At 38.8% G+C, this 25,066-nt stretch overlaps 10 protein-coding genes across 13 annotated transcripts; 4 read left to right on the top strand and 6 right to left on the bottom strand.

The window, feature by feature from the left end:
• Positions 1-107: 107 nt before the first annotated feature.
• LOC17893185 (probable calcium-binding protein CML34) lies at positions 108-666 on the bottom strand. The gene has a single exon (XM_006299449.2). The coding sequence runs from the start codon at positions 649-651 to the stop codon at positions 256-258; it is 396 nt and encodes a 131-aa protein (XP_006299511.1). The 5' UTR covers positions 652-666; the 3' UTR covers positions 108-255.
• A 654-nt stretch (positions 667-1,320) lies between these two features.
• Positions 1,321-2,881, top strand: LOC17892287 (mitochondrial inner membrane protease ATP23). Its single transcript, XM_006298553.2, has 5 exons — positions 1,321-1,536; positions 1,823-1,944; positions 2,061-2,198; positions 2,300-2,383; positions 2,462-2,881. The coding sequence occupies exons 1-5, from the start codon at positions 1,431-1,433 to the stop codon at positions 2,594-2,596; spliced, it is 585 nt and encodes a 194-aa protein (XP_006298615.1). The 5' UTR covers positions 1,321-1,430; the 3' UTR covers positions 2,597-2,881.
• A 294-nt stretch (positions 2,882-3,175) lies between these two features.
• LOC17892105 (probable calcium-binding protein CML28) lies at positions 3,176-3,626 on the top strand. Its single transcript, XM_006299611.2, has one exon. It carries the CDS (start codon positions 3,199-3,201, stop codon positions 3,448-3,450), a length of 252 nt encoding a protein of 83 aa, XP_006299673.1. The 5' UTR covers positions 3,176-3,198; the 3' UTR covers positions 3,451-3,626.
• Positions 3,627-4,299: 673 nt separating this feature from the next.
• On the top strand, positions 4,300-7,345 carry LOC17893325 (U-box domain-containing protein 7). The gene is made up of 2 exons (XM_006297749.2): positions 4,300-4,882; positions 6,284-7,345. Exons 1-2 carry the CDS (start codon positions 4,473-4,475, stop codon positions 7,095-7,097), a joined length of 1,224 nt encoding a protein of 407 aa, XP_006297811.1. The 5' UTR covers positions 4,300-4,472; the 3' UTR covers positions 7,098-7,345.
• Positions 7,346-8,004: 659 nt separating this feature from the next.
• Positions 8,005-10,378, bottom strand: LOC17893741 (DELLA protein RGL2). The gene has a single exon (XM_006299010.2). The coding sequence runs from the start codon at positions 9,940-9,942 to the stop codon at positions 8,284-8,286; it is 1,659 nt and encodes a 552-aa protein (XP_006299072.1). The 5' UTR covers positions 9,943-10,378; the 3' UTR covers positions 8,005-8,283.
• Positions 10,379-11,669: 1,291 nt separating this feature from the next.
• Positions 11,670-13,430, bottom strand: LOC17890648 (putative uncharacterized protein DDB_G0271606). Its single transcript, XM_006298998.2, has 2 exons — positions 12,928-13,430; positions 11,670-12,450 (listed from the first exon to the last, which is right to left on the bottom strand). The coding sequence occupies exons 1-2, from the start codon at positions 13,410-13,412 to the stop codon at positions 11,820-11,822; spliced, it is 1,116 nt and encodes a 371-aa protein (XP_006299060.1). The 5' UTR covers positions 13,413-13,430; the 3' UTR covers positions 11,670-11,819.
• Positions 13,431-13,494: 64 nt separating this feature from the next.
• LOC17890865 (cytochrome P450 89A9) lies at positions 13,495-15,591 on the bottom strand. The gene is made up of 2 exons (XM_006298907.2): positions 14,224-15,591; positions 13,495-14,029 (listed from the first exon to the last, which is right to left on the bottom strand). The coding sequence occupies exons 1-2, from the start codon at positions 15,413-15,415 to the stop codon at positions 13,686-13,688; spliced, it is 1,536 nt and encodes a 511-aa protein (XP_006298969.2). The 5' UTR covers positions 15,416-15,591; the 3' UTR covers positions 13,495-13,685.
• A 617-nt stretch (positions 15,592-16,208) lies between these two features.
• Positions 16,209-17,778, bottom strand: LOC17892519 ((Z)-3-hexen-1-ol acetyltransferase). Its single transcript, XM_006297593.2, is given in 2 exon segments — positions 16,209-17,141; positions 17,234-17,778. Coding segments are annotated over 2 exon segments (1,407 nt in total). The 5' UTR covers positions 17,708-17,778.
• Positions 17,779-18,117: 339 nt separating this feature from the next.
• Positions 18,118-20,193, bottom strand: LOC17891197 (peroxisome biogenesis protein 19-1). Its single transcript, XM_023786341.1, has 6 exons — positions 20,111-20,193; positions 19,785-20,031; positions 19,582-19,621; positions 19,116-19,407; positions 18,499-18,815; positions 18,118-18,397 (listed from the first exon to the last, which is right to left on the bottom strand). The coding sequence occupies exons 2-6, from the start codon at positions 19,825-19,827 to the stop codon at positions 18,352-18,354; spliced, it is 738 nt and encodes a 245-aa protein (XP_023642109.1). The 5' UTR covers positions 19,828-20,031; positions 20,111-20,193; the 3' UTR covers positions 18,118-18,351.
• Positions 20,194-20,262: 69 nt separating this feature from the next.
• LOC17891707 (uncharacterized metal-dependent hydrolase YabD) lies at positions 20,263-23,511 on the top strand. 4 transcript variants are annotated; one of them, XM_023786338.1, is made up of 10 exons: positions 20,263-20,353; positions 20,709-20,866; positions 21,131-21,376; positions 21,809-21,976; positions 22,062-22,135; positions 22,228-22,309; positions 22,489-22,640; positions 22,750-22,903; positions 22,986-23,099; positions 23,178-23,511. In XM_023786338.1, the coding sequence occupies exons 4-10, from the start codon at positions 21,854-21,856 to the stop codon at positions 23,295-23,297; spliced, it is 819 nt and encodes a 272-aa protein (XP_023642106.1). In that variant the 5' UTR covers positions 20,263-20,353; positions 20,709-20,866; positions 21,131-21,376; positions 21,809-21,853; the 3' UTR covers positions 23,298-23,511. The 4 variants fall into 4 exon arrangements, with proteins under 4 accessions (XP_023642106.1, XP_023642107.1, XP_006300035.1 ...); XM_023786339.1 differs by having other exon boundaries at positions 20,266-20,353; positions 20,730-20,866; XM_006299973.2 differs by lacking the exon at positions 20,709-20,866 and having other exon boundaries at positions 20,306-20,353.
• Positions 23,512-25,066: the final 1,555 nt, after the last annotated feature.

Below are 25,066 nucleotides of genomic sequence, written 5' to 3' on the forward strand. Positions count from 1 at the left end.
GGCTAATGACCTACACATTTGGCATTGTGCCATATTAATTTAACAACATGCATTCCAATTTATTTATTTATAAAATTATAAATAAAAACGGTCGAGAGACCTCTAAATTGATGAAACTAAACATCAATAGACCTTTTATTGTTTGTAATAAATTATATGAAACTAAACATCAATAAACCTTTTTATTATTTAGAATAAACAGAAAAAAAAACATACGCCCAAACACGAAACAAAGCAATATACTAGTCTGATTCATCATATGTCACCAATTACCAAAGCCATAAACTCCTCAAAGTTCAAGTAGCCATCACCATCTGCATCCACCGCTCGAACCTTTTCTGCACAACTCTCCTCGGTGCATGTCATTCCGATGCTAGTCATTGTCACATATGACTCACTGGCCGGTATCTTGCCGTCACCGTCAACATCACAAAAATCAAACACTTCCTTCAACATCTTCTCGATGCATGAAGTAAACTCGTCGGCGTTAAGCTCGCCATTACCATCCACGTCTATCTCTTTGAAAAACTTTGCGATATCCTCTTGAGAAAAGTTAGGTGAGAAAGCAAGAGCTGCTTCACGAAACTCGTCCAGTGAGAGTTTACCGTCTTTGTTCTTGTCGAACTTGTCGAACACCCGTTTTGCTGACATTTCTCTTGTAATTATATGTACTTCTTCCTTTTTGTGTTTTTTTTAAGAGCTAGTGTGAGTTATATTTATAGGGTTTGGAAACCTTAACCCAAAAATTAATAAAAGATGATAACTAGTCCAATTAATGATAAATTGGACTTTATCCTAGAAATTGGATTTGGTTCAATCTTCATATTATTAATAGTTTCTTCACTTCCTTGTATCTCATAAGTAACTCATTATTGTGTCCAAATGTATAATTTAGCAGATTGGGCCATCTGGAATAGGATTTTAGTCTCTAAAGTTTTTTGGAAATTTGGTTACTAATTAGATGGGATTCAGTTTCACACATGTGAGTAAGAAATTTAAAGTAACTCAAGTATGTTTGTAGATTTTTTTTTTTCATATTTTTTCATTGTTTGTAGATTAATATATAAATTTTGATACTATATATTATATTTTTAAATAACTAAAGTGTATTTGATATATACAAAACTAATTAGATAGTTTCCACTATTTATTTTTCTTACCAACGTTTTAACAACACAACACTACAATTTAATCATTATTACATAGGGATTAAGGATTGTCAAATGATTCAAATCTCAGAAAGATAAATATAAATAAATGAATAAAAGGGGTGGTACTGGAATTTACATATTTACCCTTGCCTAATTTTCTCTCCGTCCTCTCACTCGGCGACCATCATCGATCTTTAGAGGCCATAGTACCGAGGATTTCTCCGGCTTCTAAATATCTACGCCGCCGTCAGAATCGACTCAAAGAGAACCGGAGATTGAATGGAAGATGCAGCCGCTCCAAATTCTGGATCCGAATTCAACCCAGGAGCTAGACGCGGCAAATCTATCGATGAATGCCAAGACATGATTCAGAGAAGTTTCCGAAGTATATATTATACACGGACTAAGCATCTCCGTTTCAATCTTTGCTCTTTTTCCTTTTTCTTTTCTTTCGAATCTTAAATCCATTGGTTGTTTGATTAGCTCACTCTGTAATCTGAGAAATTCATGAAAATAAGTTTCTGAGCAATCTAGGGTTTAAGGTTTTAGAATCAAAAGCAGAGTGAGAAGAAACATATGGATGGCTCTGTAGTTGACTCGTGGGTTTTATTGGGTTGTTAAATATCATTTGCTTTGATTTGGTCTGATTTTTGAATGTTGTTTGAATATAGACCCAATTGTGAAGTTTCTGATGGAGCAAATGGAGAAATCTGGGTGTAGAGTTGGTGATAATTTCGTAAAGGCTGTTGTTTGCACCGGACCTGTAGCTGGAGGTTACACTAAAGGAAGAGGGGTAACACCGTTTCCCATGTTTCTTCTTTTTTCTTGATATTATGCTGCTCTGGAGCTCGTTGATGAATTGATTGTCCCTTGATGCTGCTATATTCCTTTTGCTTTCTTTGTCTCAAGATCACTGTCTGCAGCAACTATCTCACCATTCAAGATGAAGTGAACCAAGTAGTTATACATGAGTTGATTCATGCTTATGACGAATGCCGAGCCAAGAATTTGGATTGGACTAATTGTGCTCATCATGCTTGCAGCGAGGTGATTTCAGTGTTAGATTAAAGCTTTAATATGTAGTGCTAATTGATGTACTGTTGTCAAAGTTCTTGATAGGTTTTGGTGTGTGTATATTCTTTAAACAGATACGCGCAGGTCACCTAAGCGGTGATTGCCATTTCAAGAGAGAACTTTTGCGGGGTTTCATTAAATTAAGAGGGCATGAACAAGTAAGTGACTATAGTTAGTTCGTATATACACTTGTTGAATCATTCGTTAATATCAACCGGTTCATGATTTTTCAAAAGGAATGTATAAAAAGAAGAGTGTTGAAATCGCTACGTGGAAACCCTTACTGCTCAGAAGTAGCTGCTAAAGATGCGATGGAAGCAGTGTGGGATACTTGTTACAATGACACTAAGCCTTTTGACAGAGCTCCTTGAAGGTAATAAGTCGACCTACACTCTCGAAAGACTTATTTTTGCTTCAAAGTTATGAGTTCAATTCTATCTTTGAAGATCGATATAAAGCCGGAAAAAACTGTTGGATTCAGCCTTTGATTTTTTTTCACCATGTATCTCTCACAATCCAACCTTTTTGGCCAAGTTAAACGATAGGATTCTTTACATTGTTGTTTAAAACAAAGGAAAAGGTGTAATACAGAATCTTGATTTCATGTGGATTTTGCTTGAATGGTTAATTTTAAATTTATGGATTTTTTTATTTTACATCACTATGTGGAGGAATAGTTTGCTCTTATGGAAATGTTGCCTTATATTATGACAAAAAGTTTAGTTATATAGTCCAAAATTCATCAATTTCTTTCACTATTTTTCTTCTTGTTGTAACAACACCAACCAAATGAAATGACTTTGTATTGAGAGTTAATGAAGGACCAAGTCAAATTCTAATTTTGGTAAATTCAGTTTTTTCATTAAATCGCCTAATTTAAAGCATAGCCTCAACTTGGTCACATTCAAAACTCTTTATATAACACTAAAGGTTTCATCTGATCTTTCCGACCAAGAGAACAAAACTAGAAACAATGGCTGACGCAACGGAAAAAGCTGAGCATGACCGTATTTTCAAGAGATTTGATGCTAACGGAGATGGGAAAATATCTGCGGCCGAGCTTGGAGATGCTCTCAAGAACCTTGGCTCGGTCACGCACGAGGACATTAAGCGTATGATGGCCGAGATCGATACTGATGGTGATGGATACATCTCCTACGAAGAATTTTCTGATTTCGCAAGTGCCAATCGTGGTCTTATGAAAGACGTCGCCAAGATTTTCTAAGTAAAGCTAACAGATCTTATAATTTTATATGAAAGGGCGTGTGTGAGATTTAATCATGTTTAATTTGTTTTGTAATGACAATCATTTGATCAAGTATGTTTTTTTTTCTTTATGTCTTGTCTTGGATTTTTCTTGAAAACGCATTGTAACGACGTATTAGTTTTTGATTTTTGTTTCTTGCGGTTTTGGCATTTGGTTAAAATGCTCGAGAGATTTGGTTTCTAGACTATAATTATAATGCATTGACTAGAACCCAAATGCAGTAATTTACATAAATCAAAACTGATATTTCTCAAAAATTAACATTCCACGTTAAGTATTATCATAACAATTTGTTTTTTTTTCCCAAAAAAAATAGACTTATATATAGAACTTGTGAATTCTGATATTTTAATAATTTTTACCATATGAATTGTGTAAGTTTGATGATATAGTTTTAAATATATTACAGATGTATTTTAAGTTTGATATTAGCTCTACTTTAAGTCATTGCCAAACACAAATCTCATTCTATTGTTCCTAAATATAGCTACACATAAGATAAAGACACTATAACGAAGAAGAATGGTTGGCACTAATTGTTCTCAAAATTGAGGACCAACACCATATACTTTAATAATAATCGAATAAAATCTCTTAAACAGCTTTGTGCCATCTACATCATTCTTACAAAATACAAATATCTTTTTACAACTAAAAGTTAAAAAAACAAAACCCAAAGAAATAGAAGCCATCCCTTAAAAAAAAAAAAAGGTCTTTCAACCCAATTTTCTCCTATATATTTGGATTTATTGTTTTCATACAATTTGCTTTATATAAATAAGATTATAATAAAGTTTCCTAAATAAAATATTTGACTAAAAATATATAACATATATGTATATTGCCACTCGTGTGTAGTATATATACACACGTACTATGTAACCGTTGGCCAACGCCTTCTTACTCGTACGTCTCTCTCTCTTTCTCTCTCTCTCTCTCTCTCTCTCTTTCTCAGCAGATCTTTTCTTCTTTCTCCTGAAATGGACCTCGCCGGAGAACCAAACAGCCTCATCTCCGCCGTCGCTTCTTCTTCCTCTTCCTCCGTTTCATCAATCGACACGAGCCTCGATTGCGATTCGCCACGTGGCGGAGATGTAGACCACGAATTGCTCAACCACACGGCGGTTCCGTCGTCGTCGTCGGTGTCGGTTTCTTCGTCTTCCTCTGCTTCAGTCCAGAGAGTCCTCAGTTTAATCCGATCGGAGGATCTAGGTTCGAGGCTGTTTGCTGCCAGAGAGATCCGTCGGCTAACGAAGACGTCTCACAGGTGCCGCCGACACTTTTCCCAAGCCGTCGAACCTCTCGTTTCGATGCTCCGATTTGATTCCCCTGAATCGCACCACGAGGCTGCTCTGCTTGCTCTCCTTAACCTCGCCGTCAAAGACGAGAAGTACGTTCTTCTTCTTTTCTTACCCAATTCGAATTTGTTCTGTTTTCGTTATACGGATCTGATTAGTGATCCCTGAGCTTGGAATTAGTTGGATAATCACCACTAGATTAATTAAAATTTGTAGAACCGATAGGGGTTTGTGTGTCACCATTTCGTGCAAGTTCATGATGAGATCATTGTATCGTAAATGGATAATATCGATCGTAGCGATCTTATTTTTTTATGGTTTAAAAATCAGATTGGGTGGATCAATCAACTTTTGGTTGGGCGAGTGCTTTTTCTTTCCTTGGAGTGTACTCTATGTTTCTTCGATCTTCTTTTTTTTTTTTTTTGGTTTCCTTTTTGCTTCCTTTTGAAGGATTTTTGTTTTGGTTACTGAGGGAATTCAAATTTTGGCTTAGGGTTCGTCACAGTATACTCTTCTTTATTCCTTACTTTAAAAATTATTCTTTGGTTTATGCGGTTTCTGGAGAATTCTGACTTATGCTTTTTTTCTTTCTTTTATCGTGTTCTTGTTATGGTGAGGTTTCATTGGTTTCTAGCTGCAGATGAAATTTTGATGGATCATGTTAGCTTTGCTTTTATCCTTTTCTTTATTATCTTTGTCTTGACATTCCCATAAGCAAAGCAAAGAATCAAGTTGTAAGATAACACTAAAACAAGAATCTTTCTTCCTCTACCTAAACCCGCCGCAAATTCCATCGTCCTTTTGCTTCCATTAGAAACAGAGGACATTAACAAGCTAAAAACACACAGAGTATGGTTTAAAGTTAAGTGATAGTTTATAGATGAAAATCACCTGAAGTTAACTAACTCTCTTTGCTTTGGGGCAGGTATGAATAAAGTTTGCACTGCTTAATTTATTAGCTCTTTCTGCATCTGTAGGACCATATGGTTTTACCAGACTTATTTTTTTCTTTGCTGCTGAATCTTTCTTAGTTTATACGCAAACGACTTTGTAGTCAATTTCTTTTTTGGTCTAAACTCTGAGATCATCACTTTCTTTTTTATTAATGGGATCCATCATCTAGTGGGAGAGAAGAGATGGAGGCAAGCAAAGTAAAGATACTAGACTCAAGAAGCCTTTCCTTTTTCTTCACTTTTCCCCTCGTTTTTTTTTAGTTCTCAATTAAAATATCTTCCCTACTTTAGTTTTGGTGTCCCATAAACATTTATTAATTAGGTCGGCTTGATTTTCCTAAAGTGGCTACAACTCTAATTCCCTTGATTACAATTCATATTGACTTTTAAATTGAATGGCAGTGTTTTAACTCTTAGAGAAAGAAAGATTGATCTTTGCCTTAATGTTAAGAAACTTTATGTATGTGTCATTGTCTTTAAGAATATTCTCCTCTGAGACTATTATTCTGAGTTTTTCTGGTTTGATTTTTCAATCTTCAGGAATAAAGTGAGTATAATTGAAGCCGGTGCTTTAGAGCCAATCATCAACTTCTTACAATCAAACAGCCCAACACTTCAAGAGTATGCCTCTGCATCTTTGCTCACTCTCTCTGCGTCAGCAAGCAACAAACCCATCATTGGAGCTAATGGCGTAATTCCTTTATTAGTCAAAGTCATTAAGCATGGAAGCCCACAAGCTAAAGCTGATGCAGTTATGGCCCTTTCCAACCTCTCTACGCTCTCTGATAACCTAAGCATGATCCTAGCGACTAAACCACTCTCACCCATTCTGAATCTTCTCATATCAAGTAAAAAGTCATCCAAAACATCTGAGAAATGTTGTTCTCTGATAGAATCCTTGATGGTTTCTGGCGAGGAGCCGAGATCAGGGTTAATTTCTAACGAAGGGGGAGTTTTAGCGGTCGTGGAAGTTCTTGAAAATGGTTCATTACAAGCACGGGAACACGCAGTTGGCGTGCTTTTAACGTTGTGCCAAAGCGATAGGAGTAAATACAGAGAGCCAATTCTCAGAGAAGGTGTGATACCGGGACTGCTTGAGCTCACGGTTCAAGGGACATCGAAATCTCGGATTAAAGCTCAAAGACTTCTGTGTCTGCTAAGGGACTCGGAAAGCCCGAGATCAGAGGTACAACCCGACACAATAGAGAACATAGTGTCAAGCTTAATCTCTCATATAGACGGAGATGATCAATCCGGTAAGGCAAAGAAGATGCTAGCTGAAATGGTGCAAGTTAGCATGGAAAAAAGTTTGAGACATCTACAAGAACGTGCTTCCACTCTTGTCCGTCCTTAACCTGTGAGATCCGATCGCAAGGTTTCTTCCAAGAATTTACTGTGGATTGACCCAACGAGGGTGGTGAAGATTTATATATGCCAGTCCAGTGCCGGCGTTTTGGTTCTTAGTGACTGGTTTTTTTTCTCTCTCTTTTTTACTCAAAAAGTGTTCATAATAAAAGTTTTCTGTAATTTAAGTCTTTTTGTGTGTACATTACTACTACTATACAAACGCTTTTACTTAAAAAAAAGGTTTCGTTGATATCATAGTGCCATTGGAGTGTGATCATTATACAAACTCAACTTATCCGACCAAAATCCCTACACTTAAAAAGATTTCGTTTATAATTGAATGGGAATTTTACATACAATATGTTTTCAAAATTTTGTTCTTTTTGCCGGAGTTTAGATATCGAATTCAAAGCTCCTACTAGAGATTTATATTTTCTAGTATATATAAGACAACTATGTATATTCAAGATCTCATACATGGTATACATACAATAATCATCCAAAATTCAGCTCCACCAACTCTTTTGTAAAAGACCATCGAATTCGAGGCTTATGATCTCATAAATAAAAAATTTCACCTCACATATGTATCTTTAAAAGTTGATTACGTACGTGAAGATCAACCAACTTACACATGATTCATATTACCTCATCAATACAAACCCAATACTAAAAGTAAAGAGAGAGAATCGAACAATCTGTTTGTTTCTTTTAATGTTTGGAAGAAAATCTTATAACAAAAGAGACTGACATCAGTACTCGAAACTGAAAGTACGTTTTGGATCCGCCTTTTCAGAGACGCTCACGTTCACTCCCTCCATGTTAATTATCTCAACTGAAGAAGAAAAATATTATCACACAAATCATATTTTAATAGTAGTCTTGGATGAAGTAAGAAAGAAAGAAAGAAAACATACAGAATCGTTATCCTTCCATTTATTGAAAAACTACTATAAGCTCGAGCTACGATACATGATTTTCTTTTACTCCTCTCAACTCTCAAAGATACGCACAAGGTCCAAAAAGATAAAGTTATAAACTTTTAGGCAAAAACAGTTAAACACACAAAAACTCCGGGTTAAAAAGTAAACATAACTAAAAGTTACAGTCTCTTTCCCTAATTTTTTTAAAAACATTTATTATATTTCCCGGTTTTATGCGAGTCATCATCATCCATCATCTCTACTACTACTCTACCGCCGCGACTCAGCGAGTTTCCACGCCGACGTTGTGATGAGCGGTCTTGTCTGCCACCCAAGCATTAGACAACCGTCGTTTTCTTCAACTCTGTATCCATCTCCCGTAGCAAACACCGATAAGAGCATGCTCGCTTGTTTATACGAGCTAGATCCGAGATTAACCGGGTCAAATCCACCGGATCTCATCCGGTTTTTCCACTGTGGCAACGTCTCGTGTCGCTCCACCCGATCGTACCCTTCCGCCGCAACTACGTTGAGTATCTGTCTCCCTAAATACACCTCCGACATAACTCGGTCTTGACTCGGTAGACTGTAACTGTCTTCGAGCGAGTCGAAAAGGCTCGAGTAGTAATGAAGCGCTTCGTTGAACCTATCGAGGAAGACGACTCCGTTGTGGTTCGCTTCTTGCTCGACCACCGTTACAATACTCGGTTTAACAGCCTTAACTGTCTCGAGAAGCTTTTCGATTGAACCGGATCGAGCTAATAACCGGTGGAGCTCAAATACCGAATTAACCACAACGGTTTCTGATTCGGGTCGGGTTTCGAACATTTCCGGTTCTAGATCCGATAAACTCTCAGCGGCTAAGCCTTTGAATTCGAATTCGACGCCGATGTTCTGAGCGAATTGAGCTAATTTCCAACCTAACTGTTGAAGGGAATCCGAATTCTCGGTCTGCGGTGGACCGACTCCGGTGAGACGAAACGACGGAGGTCCACCGGGTCGGAGAGCTAAGGCTTGCATCAAAGCAGGCCATTGCATCCCTTGATTAAGCCCTAAATCGATGACGTGAACTCTACGCGACGTCGTGACAGCTTCGAGTATGGCTTGGTTGGCCGTGAAGTGAGCGAACTTAAGGTAAGGGCAAGACTCGTAGAAGTGCATCTGAAGAACCTCTTCGAATGAGCCGTCCGTCTCTGCCGCGTTGTAACCATGGTAAATACGACGAGCCAGGGCTTGGGAGAAATAGGAAGCGACTTTGCCCATGGCTCCGGCTTGAGAAGCTGCGAGTGTTCCCACGCGTTTCACGAGCGCGTCGGCTAAGCTGAGATTCTCCTGCTGGACCGCCTCAGCGCACGCCACAAGCGCGTGGACGAGTCTGACTCCGGTCTCTTGAGAGTCAACGAGCACCACAGAACGAGTTGACTCACCCGCTGACTCGCAATAGGGTTCTCCAAGTCGGATCCTCTTGCTGCTAGCTTCTTCGTCGTCAAAGACTTCTTGTTCTTCCTTTGGAAACGCAGAGAGACCAGGAATGGCCCTGAGATCGTATTCGGATCTAGCAACGCAAGTTCGGGTCGGGTCGAGATCGGAAGAAGCTGGGTTGTTAAGCTCGGAGAGCATGGTCTCGACCCAGTTAGAGAGATCAGATGGGTTGTAATGAACAGTGTCGTTTAAGACAGTAGAGCCAACGTCATCGTTAGACAAAACCATCTCGAGTTGCTCAAGCTTCTGTGCGACTTCAGCCATCTCAGAAGATCGAACCTTGTAGCCAAGAACAGCAAGAAGCTCGTCGTCCATGTTGTTGTTGTTGTTGTCATCAGCAGTAGACTTCTTGTTGTTGTTATCCACGACCACCGCCATTGAAGGACCTTCACCGGAACAGCGAGAAGGTGGCGGGTCCCAAGTTGTTTCGCCATGTCCTCTCTTCATCTTTCCTTTTAATAATAATAACTTTCTTGTGATCGATGGAGTTTAAGAGAGACTGATGAAGTTGATGAAACACAAAAAGAGAGTTATAGAGATATTTATTAATAAGTAGAAAGAAAGGAGTTTACTTTACTTCATGGGTTGGTAAGGTTTTTTATTAATGGTGTGGGGAATTTGAGAAAAATAAAAAAAAAAGAATATTGTGGGTCATTTTTGTGAGAGTTATTTGGTTAGAGACAATATTTGTGGAAAGAGAGGAGAGATTCTGATGTAAAATAAAACACGAGTGACGGAGTGAGAGTGAAGTGAGATCAGAGAGAGGTCCAATGAGCGAAGTGACCTGTGAAGTGTTGTTTTAAGAGATAAGAATCAGAGGCATGCCACTCTTCTTTGGCATCTGTTTCTTTTTTCTTTCCTATAACTTTTGTTTTTCTTAGTAATGGATAATTTATTGAGAAAAGTAAACTGTATTAACAGCCTATTGGTTGTTAATCTTTTTTTTTTCAATGCTTGTTTTCATTCTAAATCCAAATCTTTCTTAAGTTTTTAATCAAAACAAATTTCTAAAATTTTTGTTTAGAAGTTTTAGCAATAACACTTGATTACTTTGTATGTTGGAGTGTGCTTTCGTGATTCGTCATACTTAGTTGGTAAGAGTTTTTTTTAATAACACTGTCATAGTGTCTTAGTATATCACTCCTATACGATTACGACTTAATTGTGTTATTAAATGGCATTAAATTTTCTTGCTTACGACTTCGTTGTTCTTAAACCAAAACGGAACCCAAATTGCCTGTTAAGATAATAGCACTTACATTATGTCTTTTCAACGAGTTTTTTTTTTTCCTCTTTTGTGGAGGATTATATTTTTTTAATACAGTAATTAGTTTGACCGGACTAAACAATTATTATGAGAAGAAATATTATTCGTCTTTCATTCATTCCGTGATTATAAAAGATTGGAGCCAGGATGGTAATTAGTACAGAAATTTCAAGTTCGACAATACATAGGAAGCAAGACTCCTATGTATGGTTTGCTTACAGTAGGTACTGTCAGGTGTCATATGATCAGTAAGTTAAGAGATTCTAACTAAACTCCAGCATCATTATTATCGCTCTAAAAATACAAAAAAAGTATAATCAAATACATAAATAACATGATTCAACCATTACCCTTTATCTTTACCAAGTGCTAAATTAACCTTTTGAGGATGAGAAATCATAATGAAATAAACAATTTTTGTGTGTTATAGTTTTGCATTGTTTCATTGAGATAAAACCGCGGCTCAAGTCATTGAGGCGGACACATGAGCTAACCTCTCATGTGCCACGTAGAGGAAGACATAGCCTACGAGACGTCCACAACATAAGGTTATTACTTTCATAAAAATTTATGTCATATATCTTTCAGCAGTCCTACTCCTACATATTAATACCACATCAGCATGCATAATAATTAAGGTTTTTCGAAATCGTAAAAAGATCCTTTTGGAATATTTTTTTTATTAAAAAAAAAAAGTGTTGTGGGGATTGTTGTGTGTATGGTCCCAGTCGCAGCTAGCTACGAAGAAAACGATATTCGTTTTGATGTGTTTAGGGGAGTCACATGGTGCATGCTTTTCCATTTCTAGTCATTTGATGTAACTTGTTTGTCTAATTTTGCCGCTTCTTTTTTTTTTTTTTCTTTTGCTTTTGTGGTTCATATTGTGTTTTGCTACTTTCAATTTCAATGCAGCGACACGCCAAATCGTTTATTTCTCTGTCACCTTCCTTATTCACTACTACCTTTCAAGTTTTCTTAACTACATCATCAAACTGCGAGTATTTGGACCACTAAACAAAACAAAAAAAAATTATGAGCCTTGGTAACTCCCATCCCTTTACCGAGTATTCAAATCAAACTCCCCACTTCGTCGCCAGTTCTCTTGTTCACCATTCTCATTTTCTTCATCATTCAAGAAATCATCTAATGGTTCCTTCTCCTCTTTCTGGCTATTATTGTTGTTATTGTTATTCCCCCATCCGTTCATCAGCATCATCATCTCATTAGGGTGCATGTTACGCCCTTGCTCTCCATGATTCCCAATCGCATTAGCTCTCAACGGGTTACGCGCCATCATCTCGGCATGAGTTTGTTGCGACTCTGCTGCTCTCACTTGCTGTCCTGCTGCTTGTGCCATAGCAGCCATTCTTAGCCTCACCTCCTGAGCTTTCATCTCCCTATCCAGTTCCGTTTTCATCTCAATACATGCTTTTCTCTCGTCTTGCAGCAAAAGTTGTTCAATCATCAGCCTTTCCTCGGCTCTGGCTTCTCCATCGCTTCTCTCCTGGGTTATCATGTTAAAAGTTTGGACTTGTTCCTCAAACTTAGCCGTGAATTCTGCAACTTTGGCTGCAATGTTGTTATCCCATAGTTGACAGAGAGGTAGCGTCTGGCTTGTTGGGTCTGATTCAAGGATTTTAGCCTCTTCCTCTGCTTCGTAATCTGCTACAACGTGATAAGGTAACAATCTGCATAGATGGTAAAATGAAACAAACAAGAGATACACAGAGAACGATTAATCCATAGCAATGCATATGTAAACAAACTTCATAATAGATAAGAATGAAGATGGTTCCACATTGAACTGAGCAAGAGAATAATAAACATTTCATATATGCACCAATGAGAGAACCAGAAGATCTAATGCACAAGAATATCTTGGTAGACCCAAGCTGATCAACAGACACAACATCAAAGCCACAGGGTATTAAAAATAGAAAATTTTCTGCAATCCCAAGAAAAAAGTGGAAGAAGGTCCAATAAAGCATCGGCCTTTATGATAAAAGATGACAAGTCAAATCCATAAAACTAATTGGATATACCACTACAGAATCTTTAAAGCTAACAGCAATAACAACCAGAGAAATCAGTGAGTAAAAAAAAATCACTAAAGTTGGAAATTTTAAGAACCCATAAAATCAATTCCAATTCTTAATAAGACGAACCTTTCACAAGCGTCTTCGAGAGAAGCGAAAGGCCTTTTGAAATCGGGATGGCAGACACGCCAAGCGTCCTGGTAAGCGAATTGCATCTCCGATTGATTCGAAGGACGCATCAGTTTCTGCTGTTGTTGCATCTGTTGCAGTTGCTGTTGCTGTTGCTGCATCATCATCATTTGCTGACTCAACGGCACACTCTGCTGCTGTTGCAGTTGCTGAAAGTTATTCGCTTGTTGAATCAAATTAGGGCTAGGGTTAGCGTTCTGAAGAAACGGGTTAACGGGTCGGTTCTGGATTAACCCCGGAGGACGGAGATGAGGGTCAATGTTCAACGGAAACCTCGACATCGTCGCCTGTTGCTGCTGCTGTTTCTGCAAATGCTGCATCAGAAAGAGCTGTTGTTGACGCTGTTGCAGTTGTTGCTGTTGCTGCATTTGAAGAAAGAGTTGTTGTTGTTGCAGTTGATGCTGCTGTTGCTTCGATTCCTCCATTCTCTCCGGTCAAATTTCGAAATTTTAGGGTTTCTGTTTGCAAACTGTTCTACTTCTCCGCCATGAAAATTGGACAAGGAACTAACACTATTTGATATTTATATATCAAAGCCCATTATTAACACTATCAAAGCCTATTAAAGGCCCAACATGTTTCAACACACATGAGATTAGTCCCTTTTTGATAATACACATACGAGCACGACAAATAAGCCCATTAGGCTTTTTAAGGGATAATACAAATTACAAACAAACAAAAGCAAATACTACTTGTCACTTTCTCCTTGGATAAATATTGGCCTTGAAAGGGCTCTTCATGACCATTGTGATGAACTGTTGCTTCTCGGATAGATCAACTTCTTCACCTTCTACACATTTCCACTCGAATTTCCAAACCAAATTGGCTATGTAATATTCGAGGTGAAGCAACGAAAGGGCGTAACCGGGACACATCCTTCGTCCCGCTCCGAACGGCATCATCTTGATCTCGCGAGTTCCGGTCATATCGAAATCATATGCTTCCCCATTCTCTAGAAACCTTTCTGGTTTGAACGTTAGAGGATCCTCCCATATTTTCGGATCCCGGCCCATTTCTCCTACCATGAAGTTTATAGTACCTAATCCCAAACAAAATTAATTACATAAATGATTTGACCAAATGATTAACCTAAAATTTTCTTTATATGATACCAGTTTTTTAAGAACATAATACTAGTTTCACAGCTTATTAATGTCCAAGTTTCCAAATATGTTAGTGCATGGTTACACGTATTATGTGTGAAATTTACTAAGACTGTAATAATGTTTTTACCTTGGCGTGGAACGAGGAATCCACCCAAAACGGTGTCGTGTGTGACCTTATGGTAAGACAAGTAATGACCAGGAGGGTATCTTCTTAAACACTCCAAGACAACAGCTTTGAGATAAGTCATCTTTCCCAAGTCCTCTTCTTTGATCTCTTCTCGATCATCTGCTTCTCCAGCCAGGACACTCTTCATTTCCTCGTATACCTTCCTCTGTACCTCTGGATACTTCACCATTATCGCCATAATCCACTGCATCGCCGTTGCCGTAGGATCCGTAGCTGCGTTTAGAAACTCCGAGCACAGACTTACGATCTCCGATTCACTCAGCTTCCTCTTCTTTTCACCTTCTCCCTCATCCGTCGGAACCTCTAGATTAAGTAGCGTGTCGACGTAGCAGAGAACATCTCCGGCGGTTTCTTTGCTCCTTGCGTTCACGTATCCGAGTATGACGTTCTCCTGAGATTTCCTTAGTTCTAAGAACTCTTTCCATTTTCGCCGGAGCAAGAACTTGGTCACGCGTGGGAAGATGTTGAGGACGCTGAACTTGGTGTAGCTCATAAGCATTTTGTACTGAGCTTCTTCGATCTCTCTGATCTCTTCTCTTCTCAGCTTCTCCCCGAAACACATGAGAGCCAGCAGATAAAACATGGCGTGACGGAGATGATCCAAAGCATCGGAGACATGCCCTTTCTCTCTCTGCTCTGTTTCGAACAGATCAACAAGAATCTCGAGAGACCATTTCCTCGAAGGCGCATGTGCTTTCACGCGCGCCGGCTGGAGGATTTCTGAGGTGAGGTTGCGGCGGAGGGTTCTCCAGAGAGAGCCGTAGACGGAGGAGTGGATGTCGTGCTGGTTGCTGGTGATAACTTTGGTGGTGGGGAGAGCGATAGGACGGTCGGAGAAAACGGCGCCGTTCTGGACAAGGGCTTGGTGAGCGAGTGATCTGTCTGTGACCCAGATGGAAGGTTTGGAGCCAACGTGGAGCGTTATGATAGGACCGTGACGGGAGGCCAAGTCACGGAGAACGCCTTGGAAATCGGAGAAGTTGTTTTTCTTAAGCCAGGTGATGTTTCCGATGACCGGGAAACGAGGCGGTCCAGGCGGGAGTTTGTGGGTTGGGGAAAAGAGGAAGAGTTTAAGGAAGAAGGAGAAGGTGAGAGTAGAGATGATGAGGAATATGATAGTGGTGATCTCCATTGCATGCGTTAACTCGTTGCTCCTCTCTTGCTTCAAAAGTAAAACTGTTATTGTTTTTCTATAATTTATAAGAGAAAAATGTATGAATGATATGTCTATAAAAGAAAGAGAAGAGAGAAGGTGACCAAAGAACGAAAGAAAAGAAAGAACTCGTTTTCTTCGTTTTCTTTGTTTTCTTTGTTCAGGCCAATCTACATTTGAATTCATATGTGTATAGACGCTAACGTCAAAGTAGTACTATGATGACGATGACTCGAAAACTATTTTGGTTCAATTATTATTTTTTCTCTACTAAATCTAGACCTTTGATTTCATGATAGCATGTATCTGTCTATGTACACTTGTAATTTCCGTCTACCCAACGTGTCGTTGTGTCATTCTCAAACAAACGTATGCGATATATACTGTACTTACGATCCGAAAGAAAGAAAGAAAAAAAATATACTCGTATAGAAAAAAAACTGACGAGTGACAATATGCAAACGGTAACGTGTACGTTGCTTGCTGCTAGATTTTGTTTTCTTTCAATCGTGTAATGAAATCCCAGAGATTAACATTGTCAGTTACTTTGTAACCGTCCGTCTTCATCCAATTTTTTTTTGGCTTATTTTTTCATTGTTTCGTTTTATATCTATACATATATACGATATTACCACTGGGCACTGGATATAGACAACATAGTTATAGAAAGTTTCCCATGAGCCGATGAGCGTATTTGGATCCAAGAGAAAGCCCAAACAAATGTAAAGGGACTCTAATAATTTTACTGATAACTGAACGACTCCACTGAGCTCTAGAGCGAAGACAATAACAAACTTTAGGATTTTTTGGTTCATCTCTTAAACACATTTACTACGCCATGTATCTCTGCTACGAACCTCTCCATTGCCCGTACCGGCAAGCTAATCGCCACAACGGTACCCGTTGCACCTTCTTTATTCTTAAACGGCACGTAGAAGCTCACTCCCGGGAAAACTGCGATACCGGCCTTTGCGGTTCCACCATACACTGGCTTACCCCACGGTCCGAAATCAACTTTTCCTAAATCAAAATGTCGCAAATCAGATATTATGTAGTTCCCCGCCATCACAAACATAGGCCGGCCTTTTGTCGCCATTAGGGCCGTCACCGAGCGGACGTAGTCCTCCGTTACGCTGGCCTTCGTTTCTTGAATCAGCCTCAAGGCAAACTCAAGCGGTTTCTCCATAAGATCTCGTGCAGTCGCTATTGCAGCGGGGATGACAAACACATTTCCGTAGTAACCGGGCGAAAGCGGTGGGTTGCTAAACTTGGCACGCGAGTTGATGATGCAAGTAAGTCGCATCTCAGTGTCGGGGTCAGGGTTCAACGCTATTGTCCGACAACGCCACAAAAATGACGACAACGCTTCAAATGAGGTATTGCGGAGATCAGGCGGAAGGAGTCTCCGTATGGCCGAGATCTCTTCCGTGCTAAAGAAGAAAGAACGGCTAACCAAAGGTTCTCCAGCGGCTACTGCATTGATTTCCCCCTGATCTTCGTACTCACGGTGCGTGTGTGTCACGCGCGCCTCCGAAGCGTTCACCGTCAACAAGTGTCGATCCCATACGGATGGAACCGAGGGCGCTTGAAGGCCACACGCCAACTCGCAAAGTGACTTTAGAAAGAGCGACAGACCGGCTCCATCGGTCATGGTGTGGTTGAAACGGAGTGCAAAGATGAATCCGCCGCATTTCAAGCGCGTGACCTGCACGTGATCCCATTAAGTTTTAAACAAAAGCTCTGTTTCTTTCCATCTTGACAACAACTGAACAAACAAACTGTTCTAAGATAATGAACCTGGACAAGAAGCAACGGAGTGTTGAGGACCTCACTCGAACCTTCCACGTCAAAGAGAAGCTCTTCTAAGCAAGGGAAAGGAGGGAGAAGAGCATCAGCTTCCTCCAACTCGGCAAGCGCCACCTCAGCTTCAGCCTCGATGAACAAAACGCCTTCACCGGTACAGTCCACCGCCAGTTTCCGGTTTGAAAGCTCCCGGAGCCTACCAGCGAAGGGATAGTAGTAAACCAGCACGTCGGCTAGGGCTTTCTTTATCACTTGGACCGGATCGAGGTTAGTCGTAAGATTAGGTCTATAGAAAAATATAACCGGAATTTGAAATCTTAGTCCTTGTTGGTCATCTATGTCGGAGAGAGGTTTCAGCTCTCGTGGCGTTGGTTTAGCCGGAGTGACTAGCTCTGGCAGACGGCGATGCACCTTGAACGATAGACCTGTGGTGGTAGATGTTGGCAAAGACACTTGATGATGGTCCATAGTTTGAGACTTTGAAGATAGAATCGTACATGAGATACTGTCTTCACCACACGTACATATATATACGTAAATAATTGCACCTGTTAACATCTTTTATTAATGGACTGAAAGCAAGTAGTATTCTATTTGTACTAACAAATGCTAATACGAGGAGAGTGTCTCGAATATATTAACTTACTGTTACTGTATTAGTAGTAACGAATAATCTCTTTTACTGTTTCTAGCTTGAAAACCACAGCATTTAACTTAATTTACTTTTGTGGATGTGCATTTTCAGTTTGGCAGAATGATTTCTTTCTTTTTTGGATCATCTTTAGTACACACATGTTTCTTTTGTGCAATTTTATTCACTTATTAACACACAAATTGAAGATGTTATATAAATTCCCCATGTGAAAAATATACCACCGTTCATTCCAACTAGCTCTTAAAATTTATTCGACTTCAACCAGTTAGATATATTTGTATATCATCTACAATTAACAAGCATGTGACTGGCTGCATTCATCGTAAAAGGACAATAAACAAGATAAAGACTTTTTTGTGTGTGCGAAATTCCAATCATAATTATATATAACACAGCTTTTGAATTTTACACTAACGAGAAAAAAAAACGACATAAACCTTGAAAGCTGTTTGGCCCATCACATTATACAGCAATTTGGCGAGGACTCCAGCATCTCTGGAGATCTGTGGATGAAAAAAACATGAAACATTGCTTCTTTTCCAGGTGGGAGAGATCCAAAACCCAGTTGAGGAAATGAGGGATAGATAGGAGAAGAGGAACTCACATTTGGCCTAGACTTGCGAAATCAAACCCGGGATCGATCTCTTTAACTATGTCACTCGGGGGTTGTCCGCATTCTTGCATCTTCTGCATGATCTCCATTATCTTAGATGAATTGTTCGGTTCATTCTCGTAAACCACATTGAGTTCTTCGATTAATTTGTACTGTTGTGAATAACGATTGAAGTCTTCTTTGCTTAGACTGGCTTCATTCTCTTTTAGCCATTTCGTATATCTTGCACCGATCTCTTTCATTGGTTCGTGGAGAATATCCTTTGACAATAGCTGTTGCATCATCGTTTCGACAATTGATTCCAAGTCCTATGCAAAAACAAGAGGAGAGTCAACAAAAGCCGAAGCTACCAGGTAGAATCATCATCTGGATATAGCCTCAACATGAACATAAATAATATATTCTACCAGACACAATAAAAGAAATCACACATCGGTTCCGTCCTGAGGACATCGCATCCAGTTAGAATATAAATCAGGCTGTTCTACTTAAATCTACTTGTAGTAAGTAAAGACAACATAATCTCTTCAACTGGTGATCAAAGACTACAGTCTCGAGTTTTAGTTCGATTAAGTAGAAACAGATTCAGTTTCAGGGTACTTATTTACCTTAGATCCAGCAAGATCCTCGAATTGCTTGAGGAAATCCTCTACCATGCCATCATCATCAGAAGCTGGCTGCTGCTTAGAAGAAATGGATTCCAATCCTTTGACAGTTTCCCTAGTTTGTTCCCTAAGCTTATCAAGAGCTTCAGTAACATGATCCTGTTTCGAAACCTTTTGTTTTCCTTTCTTTTTGCTTCTCAAATCTGGTAATCCCATCCCAAGACCTTGCACTCCACTCGGCAATAGACCTGTCTCTACTTTCTTCTTCTCCTCCTCTTGGGCCTCCCTTAGATTTCTACAACAGCACATTCAAAATTGATAACAACCCAAAAGTCTTTAACTTGGGATATGAAAGTCTCTAAGCTCAATCTAAAACATATACACAGAGCAGCTCCTATCTGCAGAACTGAGACTACTAATATGAAAAGTTTGAGACTTTGAAGCTAAACACATTGGTTAAAGGAGTAACCTTTGAGAAAGATTGAGATCTTTAAAATCATCCAATGCACCTGAGAGACAGAACCACAAAGAAACCCCAAAAAATCTTAATGAATTAATTAAAAAACCCCTCAAAAGACAAAACCTTTCAACAATCACGATAGATATAGGAGGCAGGAACACAATTTACATAGAATTAGGAGAAACGTCGATCAAAATGAAAGAGAAACTTACTGTCGAGAAGCTCGTCTAAGTCATCGGTGTGACTGTTCGCCATTTTTTTAACGAGTTTCTCTTTCCCTCTCTCTCTCTATCTCTCTGTATACGCAATTCACAGATAGGGAGCGGAATAATATCAGAGAAGAGAGAAAGATTGACAGACGAAGAAACCTTATTTGGGTTTGCCTTGTTTAGTTTAGACGGTGCGATTGATATGACGCTTCTTTGAGTTGCGGTGAAGCAAATGGACTCCATCCAACGGCTGAGATCACTTTTTCAGTTTTATTATTTTTTTTTTCCGACAAAACAAAATCCACAGAAAAAATAAATTGATTTTTCACCTTTACAAAGAAAACTGCTATTTTAAGCTCGGTTAGGCTTAACCTTAAAATCGTTTCCAAACACGCAGGACGTTGGAACTTGGAAGTAGCCAAGTAGGATGGAGTTTTGTTGGAGAAGGATCCTCAGAAGAAAGAAATAAGCCATGGAAGGATGACCCGGAGCTGTCCGACGGAGATCCCATACCACCGGGTGAATTCAAAGGCTATGCCGTCAGAAGAGCTCTCACTATACTCACGAATCAGGTATAATTGATTTCGGTTTGGTTTTAATGGTTTTGGAATTACAATTGATTTTGGATTGGTTTACATTGGTTTTGAAAAGAAGAAAAAAAAGAAAAAAAAAAGCCACGCGACGGCAATTTTAGAAAAAAGTGCGTGGAATCGTAAAGGCATGATTTGGTGGGTTAGAGAACCCACAGGAATTGCCTTCACTCGCGCAACTCGCGTTTGGTGCGCGTGGGTATGAAATAGAGCCTTCTGATTGGCTGAAATAATTGAAATAGTAGTGATATAGCTCTCATGTTGCTCCGTTTTTATATATTTTTACTCTGTTTTTCGTCTTTCTTCGCTCATTTGACGTCTCTGGTGATTGTATTAGCTCGGTTTTGCCGACTCACAGTGATGCAGTGTTTAGGGGTTGTGGGTCTTGAAGAAATATTCGTTCAAGAGGTCTTTTTCATTGAACATATTAAGTAACAACTAGATGCAGAGTCGGTTTCTCTCTATAGGATGATATGTCTGGGAACGGGTTACAGGGTTAGTAATTCTTGCTTAGCTCTTTATTCTTTGGTAGTCAGTCATATACCGAAGAATCCAAGTTGTGAGATGATCTGGTGTGTTGGAGACTTCTGTTTCTGAGCTAGATAGACCACATTTTTCACTTAGCACCCGCATCTCTAGATCCCATCTTCTTTTGTCTAATCTTGATTCGTTGAAGAAGCTGCTGAAAAACAGATCAAAGTTTGTGACAGTTATGTGTTAATATTACTCTGCCTTGATTTCTCATTGGTTCTGGTGCAGCATTGTCGTGGTATCACCGGCGTTCAAGGGGAAATCCTCAGTGAACAGGCAGAGGATGGTGTATAAAGCCATCTGGGAGGAGCTTCAGAATGTGGTTCATGCCATTGATCAGATGACAACAAACACTTGTTCAGAAGTTTGTTACTTCAATCTTGCTTCCTATAATCCTAGCGTAATTGAAGAAAATGACAGCATAAATCAGCCAAGGAAGATGTTTGTGCCTCCATTGACTGTGTCTTCAGACAGGTAACACTTATATTATCTAGTAAACATTTCATCTTTAAAAAAAAATAATCTTCAGGTGGTCTTGAAACCAACAAAGTCAATGATGTGTGTTTAACAAAACATATGAGCTGTCTTTGTTTTGTTCTTTATAATATCATAGATAGAGATATCCTTTTAAAGTCTTTTAGTTTTGTTCCTTACTCTTATCTTACACGAGTTAAGGTTAGTACGGCAACTCTTTGTTTACTGTAATTAATCTGTCAAACACAGAGGTTAGCCATTTCAGTCTTCAAGTTCAAGTAAATCCAGATCAGATTTTTGTAGCGTCTGTTAAACCTCAAACTATCTCCAAAGTCAACTCTTTTCTGTAGATCATATGATGCAACCATTACTTTTGGGTTAAGCTATAAACACAGTTCATAAAACATCTATTATATATATATGTCTCTTCAGATCATTTAAGAACCTCAGAAGAGAAGAAAGAACCCCACGGTGAAAATGAAGTTGTTTGATGCTCATTGTCACCTCCAAGACAAGAGGGTCATCGACAAAGCCTCCGAGCTCATATCTGCGGCTTTAGCTGTTGGTGTTACCAATTTCGCAGTCAACGGAACCTCCGAGGTATTTTCCCAAATTTTCCTGATCATTGGTTACTGTTACACATTTGTATACATATATTTTAAACAGGTTTTGTGTATGGAGCCAGAAAGATTGGGACTTGGTGAAAGAGATGGGAGAGACGTATCCTTCTGTTGTTCCTTGCTTTGGAATTCATCCTTGGTATAAATTTTATATGCAGATGATTTCCAGTTGATGCAAAAAGGATCAGAACAAAGCTTATTCCTTTTCTTCTCTATGTTATTGGTTTGCAGGTTTATTGCTGATAGAAGTCCTCATTGGTTTAACACATTGAAGAAGTTATTTGAGACCAATCCTACTGCTGCTGTTGGAGAAGTTAGTCTCTTTATCTCTTGATTCATCTAAACTCTTTGTCTTTAATTTTTTATTTTTTTTTAATGAATTCTGAGATGTTTAACTTGTTGGTTAAGATTAAGTATAAACCGTAGATGACATGTTTAAACTTTTTTTATGAATTCTGAAAAACATCTCCATTTTATTTTGTCTTTTCGCAGATTGGGTTAGACAAAGGTCCCTTAGCAGCAGGAATTGATTACTCAGACCAGCTAGTCGTGTTTCGCCCACAGCTTGAACTTGCAAAAGAGCTGAACAAACCTGTAGCAGTTCATTGCATCGATGCATTCGATGATCTGCTCGAGATAATGAGGTATGTAATACACATATCTACATGTTGCATTAGATATTGAAGGGGGAAAGCCTATTTATATATGATTTTCGATATGTGGCACTAAATTTCTCGAAATATATACACGCAGATCTGTAGGGCCTTTTCCTGCTGGTGTGATTCTTCATTCATTCAATGGTTCAGCTGAAGTTGTTCCTAAACTCGCAGAGCTTGGTGCATACTTCTCTTTTTCTGGCTGGTTCACTTACATTGATGAGAAAGTTGCAAAGAAGACCTCGAAATCGGTTTGTTTTTGTTTTCCTCTGTAACAAGACAACTTCCAGCTGAAAAGTATTGATTTTTCTTTTCTTAACGGGTGTGGTGTAGATTCCTTCCGATAGGTTCTTACTGGAGACGGATTCACCCGACGGGTTACCAAAATCAGATGAGAGTTCTTCGGATCCAAAACCAACTCTTAATGAGCCTGCAAACATTCTTGCTGTAAGTTGGTTTTTTTTTTGTGTGTGTGTTCTTGTTTCTGCTGATTAGATAACACATTACTTGTCTGATGTTGAACAGGTACTAGATTATGTTGCGAACCTGTCAAACATGAAGAAAGAAGAGGTGGCGGAGTTAAGTTATGTAAACACTGTGAGGTTGTTCTCTTATCCAGGTTCTAAACTGCTTACAGAACAGTAAAAATGGTGTCTCACTACACAGAATTGTGACATCATCTCTGATCAAAGAGGCAAAAGAAGAACACATTGTCTAATCATCATCTTCTGCTTCAGCTGTTGTGTGTAATTATTAGTTTGTCGTTGTTGATGTCTTGTGTAAAAAGTTAACCAGTTACATGTTGTTTGATTTATTTGGACATTTTACATTTTCTCTTATAATAAGTCCCACTATTATATTTAGAGAAAATTGTATTTTCTGCCATGAACAGTGTCATTTCTTCTAAGAAATGCCACTTTCATTTCAATCTTCTAAGAAATGCCATATGACCCACTTTAATTTATTAAAATGTCAATTCTATCCCTCACTCAAACTTTCTCTCTTTTCTTTCATTTTTTCTCATCTCTTTCTTTCTCTTCTTCTTTCATTTTTTCTTTCTTTCTTTCTCTTCTTCTTTCATCTTATCTTTCTTCAACAACAAACAAATCTCTCTACTATTCCGGCAGACTAGTTCCGGCGAACCATTTATGGTGGACCAGTTCCGGCGGACCAGTTGCAGATCCGGCGGACCAGTTGCAGTTCCGGTGGACCAGTTCCAGTTCCGGCGGACCAGTTCCAGTTTCAGCGGAATATAACCAGTCTCAGTAGACCAGATCTGATAGACGAGATATGACAGACCAGTTTCGATGGACCAATTCTGGAGTATCAGATCCGGCAAACCAGTTTCAGTGGATCATATCAGGTGAAGAAGTTACAGCGGACCATAACCAGTTTTGATGGACCAGAATCGGTAGACCAAACTTGTCCATCCTACAGATTTCTTGAAACCACAAGAAATTAAGCAGAAGATAAAACAAATGATGCATCTATGGAAGATATCATCAATGATCCATCTAGGTATACACTTTCGATCACACATTTGTGCGTTGATGGACTAGATTCGGTGGACTAGATCTGATGTCTGTAATATGTCCATTTTTTATTTCTTAATTTGTTGTTCATTATACGTATATAGTAAAAGCAAAGAGTATCGGCACAAAAAAAAAACTTGTCTATTAATTAATGTCCATAATTGATTTATGTCAGATTTTTTTGTCTTCTTTCTTTGAGGGTATTTTTGTCTTTTTATTTTACAATAAAAATAAATATGGCATTTTACAAAATACAAAATTGAAAGTGGCAGTTTTAAAAGTTTGAGTTTTGAAAGTGGCATTTTACATAAAATTCCCAAATATTTACTAGTCCCCCGTTCAAGCAATGAGTTGATGGTTAACGCCTTTTCACACCTATCTTTTGATATTAATAAAAAATTAATGAGGAAAAAAAATTGACTGTTGTAAACAGTAAAAAGTAAAAGTAGCCGTTGTAATCCGATATTTTTCAAGCTTTGTTTTATATTTCCTCTTATAAGTCCACGATATGCATTCTCTCTGCTTCATCTTTCCTGAGAAATCAGAACCAAAACCCAAAATCTAATCCTTTTCATCTGATTTTTTTTTTTAAAATAAAACATGGTTCTCTCCTCTACAAAGAGAGAATCGATCGCCGATGATAAATGGATGATCCATGTTTCATGTTTTTATGATTCAACATTGAAGTGAAGCAGTGGGTTACTTCATCATCTCATTTTTCCTGATTGAATGATCTCTCTCTCCCCCTCAAACCATTCTCACACCATCCTCTCTCTGTCTTGAGAATGGTTTGAATTCAGTTCAGTTCCGTAAGCTTTTTGATGGGGGCAGCAAGCAGCAAAGATGGTTCCGGATGAAGAAGAATAACAGAGTGTTTCGTTG

Source organism: Capsella rubella, unplaced genomic scaffold, assembly GCF_000375325.1.
Source record: "Capsella rubella cultivar Monte Gargano unplaced genomic scaffold, Caprub1_0 scaffold_3, whole genome shotgun sequence".
In the NCBI taxonomy this organism is placed as follows: Eukaryota; Viridiplantae; Streptophyta; class Magnoliopsida; order Brassicales; family Brassicaceae; genus Capsella; species Capsella rubella.

What these genes read in the sequence shown, in the direction of transcription:
- LOC17893185 (XM_006299449.2), bottom strand. Translation starts at nt 651, where the DNA reads ATGTCAGCAAAACGGGTGTTCGACAAGTTCGACAAGAACAAAGACGGT.
- LOC17892287 (XM_006298553.2), top strand. Translation starts at nt 1,431, where the DNA reads ATGGAAGATGCAGCCGCTCCAAATTCTGGATCCGAATTCAACCCAGGA. An exon ending in GATTCAGAGAAGTTTCCGAA is followed by an intron (nt 1,537 to 1,822) that starts GTATATATTATA and finishes GTTTGAATATAG; the next exon opens with ACCCAATTGTGAAGTTTCTG. An exon ending in AATTAAGAGGGCATGAACAA is followed by an intron (nt 2,384 to 2,461) that starts GTAAGTGACTAT and finishes ATTTTTCAAAAG; the next exon opens with GAATGTATAAAAAGAAGAGT.
- LOC17892105 (XM_006299611.2), top strand. Translation starts at nt 3,199, where the DNA reads ATGGCTGACGCAACGGAAAAAGCTGAGCATGACCGTATTTTCAAGAGA.
- LOC17893325 (XM_006297749.2), top strand. Translation starts at nt 4,473, where the DNA reads ATGGACCTCGCCGGAGAACCAAACAGCCTCATCTCCGCCGTCGCTTCT. An exon ending in CTCGCCGTCAAAGACGAGAA is followed by an intron (nt 4,883 to 6,283) that starts GTACGTTCTTCT and finishes TTCAATCTTCAG; the next exon opens with GAATAAAGTGAGTATAATTG.
- LOC17893741 (XM_006299010.2), bottom strand. Translation starts at nt 9,942, where the DNA reads ATGAAGAGAGGACATGGCGAAACAACTTGGGACCCGCCACCTTCTCGC.
- LOC17890648 (XM_006298998.2), bottom strand. Translation starts at nt 13,412, where the DNA reads ATGGAGGAATCGAAGCAACAGCAGCATCAACTGCAACAACAACAACTC. An exon ending in CTCGAAGACGCTTGTGAAAG is followed by an intron (nt 12,451 to 12,927) that starts GTTCGTCTTATT and finishes CCATCTATGCAG; the next exon opens with ATTGTTACCTTATCACGTTG.
- LOC17890865 (XM_006298907.2), bottom strand. Translation starts at nt 15,415, where the DNA reads ATGGAGATCACCACTATCATATTCCTCATCATCTCTACTCTCACCTTC. An exon ending in ATTCCTCGTTCCACGCCAAG is followed by an intron (nt 14,030 to 14,223) that starts GTAAAAACATTA and finishes GTTTGGGATTAG; the next exon opens with GTACTATAAACTTCATGGTA.
- LOC17891197 (XM_023786341.1), bottom strand. Translation starts at nt 19,827, where the DNA reads ATGGCGAACAGTCACACCGATGACTTAGACGAGCTTCTCGACA. An exon ending in GATCTCAATCTTTCTCAAAG is followed by an intron (nt 19,408 to 19,581) that starts GTTACTCCTTTA and finishes GTGCTGTTGTAG; the next exon opens with AAATCTAAGGGAGGCCCAAG. An exon ending in AGGATCTTGCTGGATCTAAG is followed by an intron (nt 18,816 to 19,115) that starts GTAAATAAGTAC and finishes GTTTTTGCATAG; the next exon opens with GACTTGGAATCAATTGTCGA.
- LOC17891707 (XM_023786338.1), top strand. Translation starts at nt 21,854, where the DNA reads ATGAAGTTGTTTGATGCTCATTGTCACCTCCAAGACAAGAGGGTCATC. An exon ending in CAGTCAACGGAACCTCCGAG is followed by an intron (nt 21,977 to 22,061) that starts GTATTTTCCCAA and finishes GTATGGAGCCAG; the next exon opens with AAAGATTGGGACTTGGTGAA. An exon ending in CTACTGCTGCTGTTGGAGAA is followed by an intron (nt 22,310 to 22,488) that starts GTTAGTCTCTTT and finishes GTCTTTTCGCAG; the next exon opens with ATTGGGTTAGACAAAGGTCC.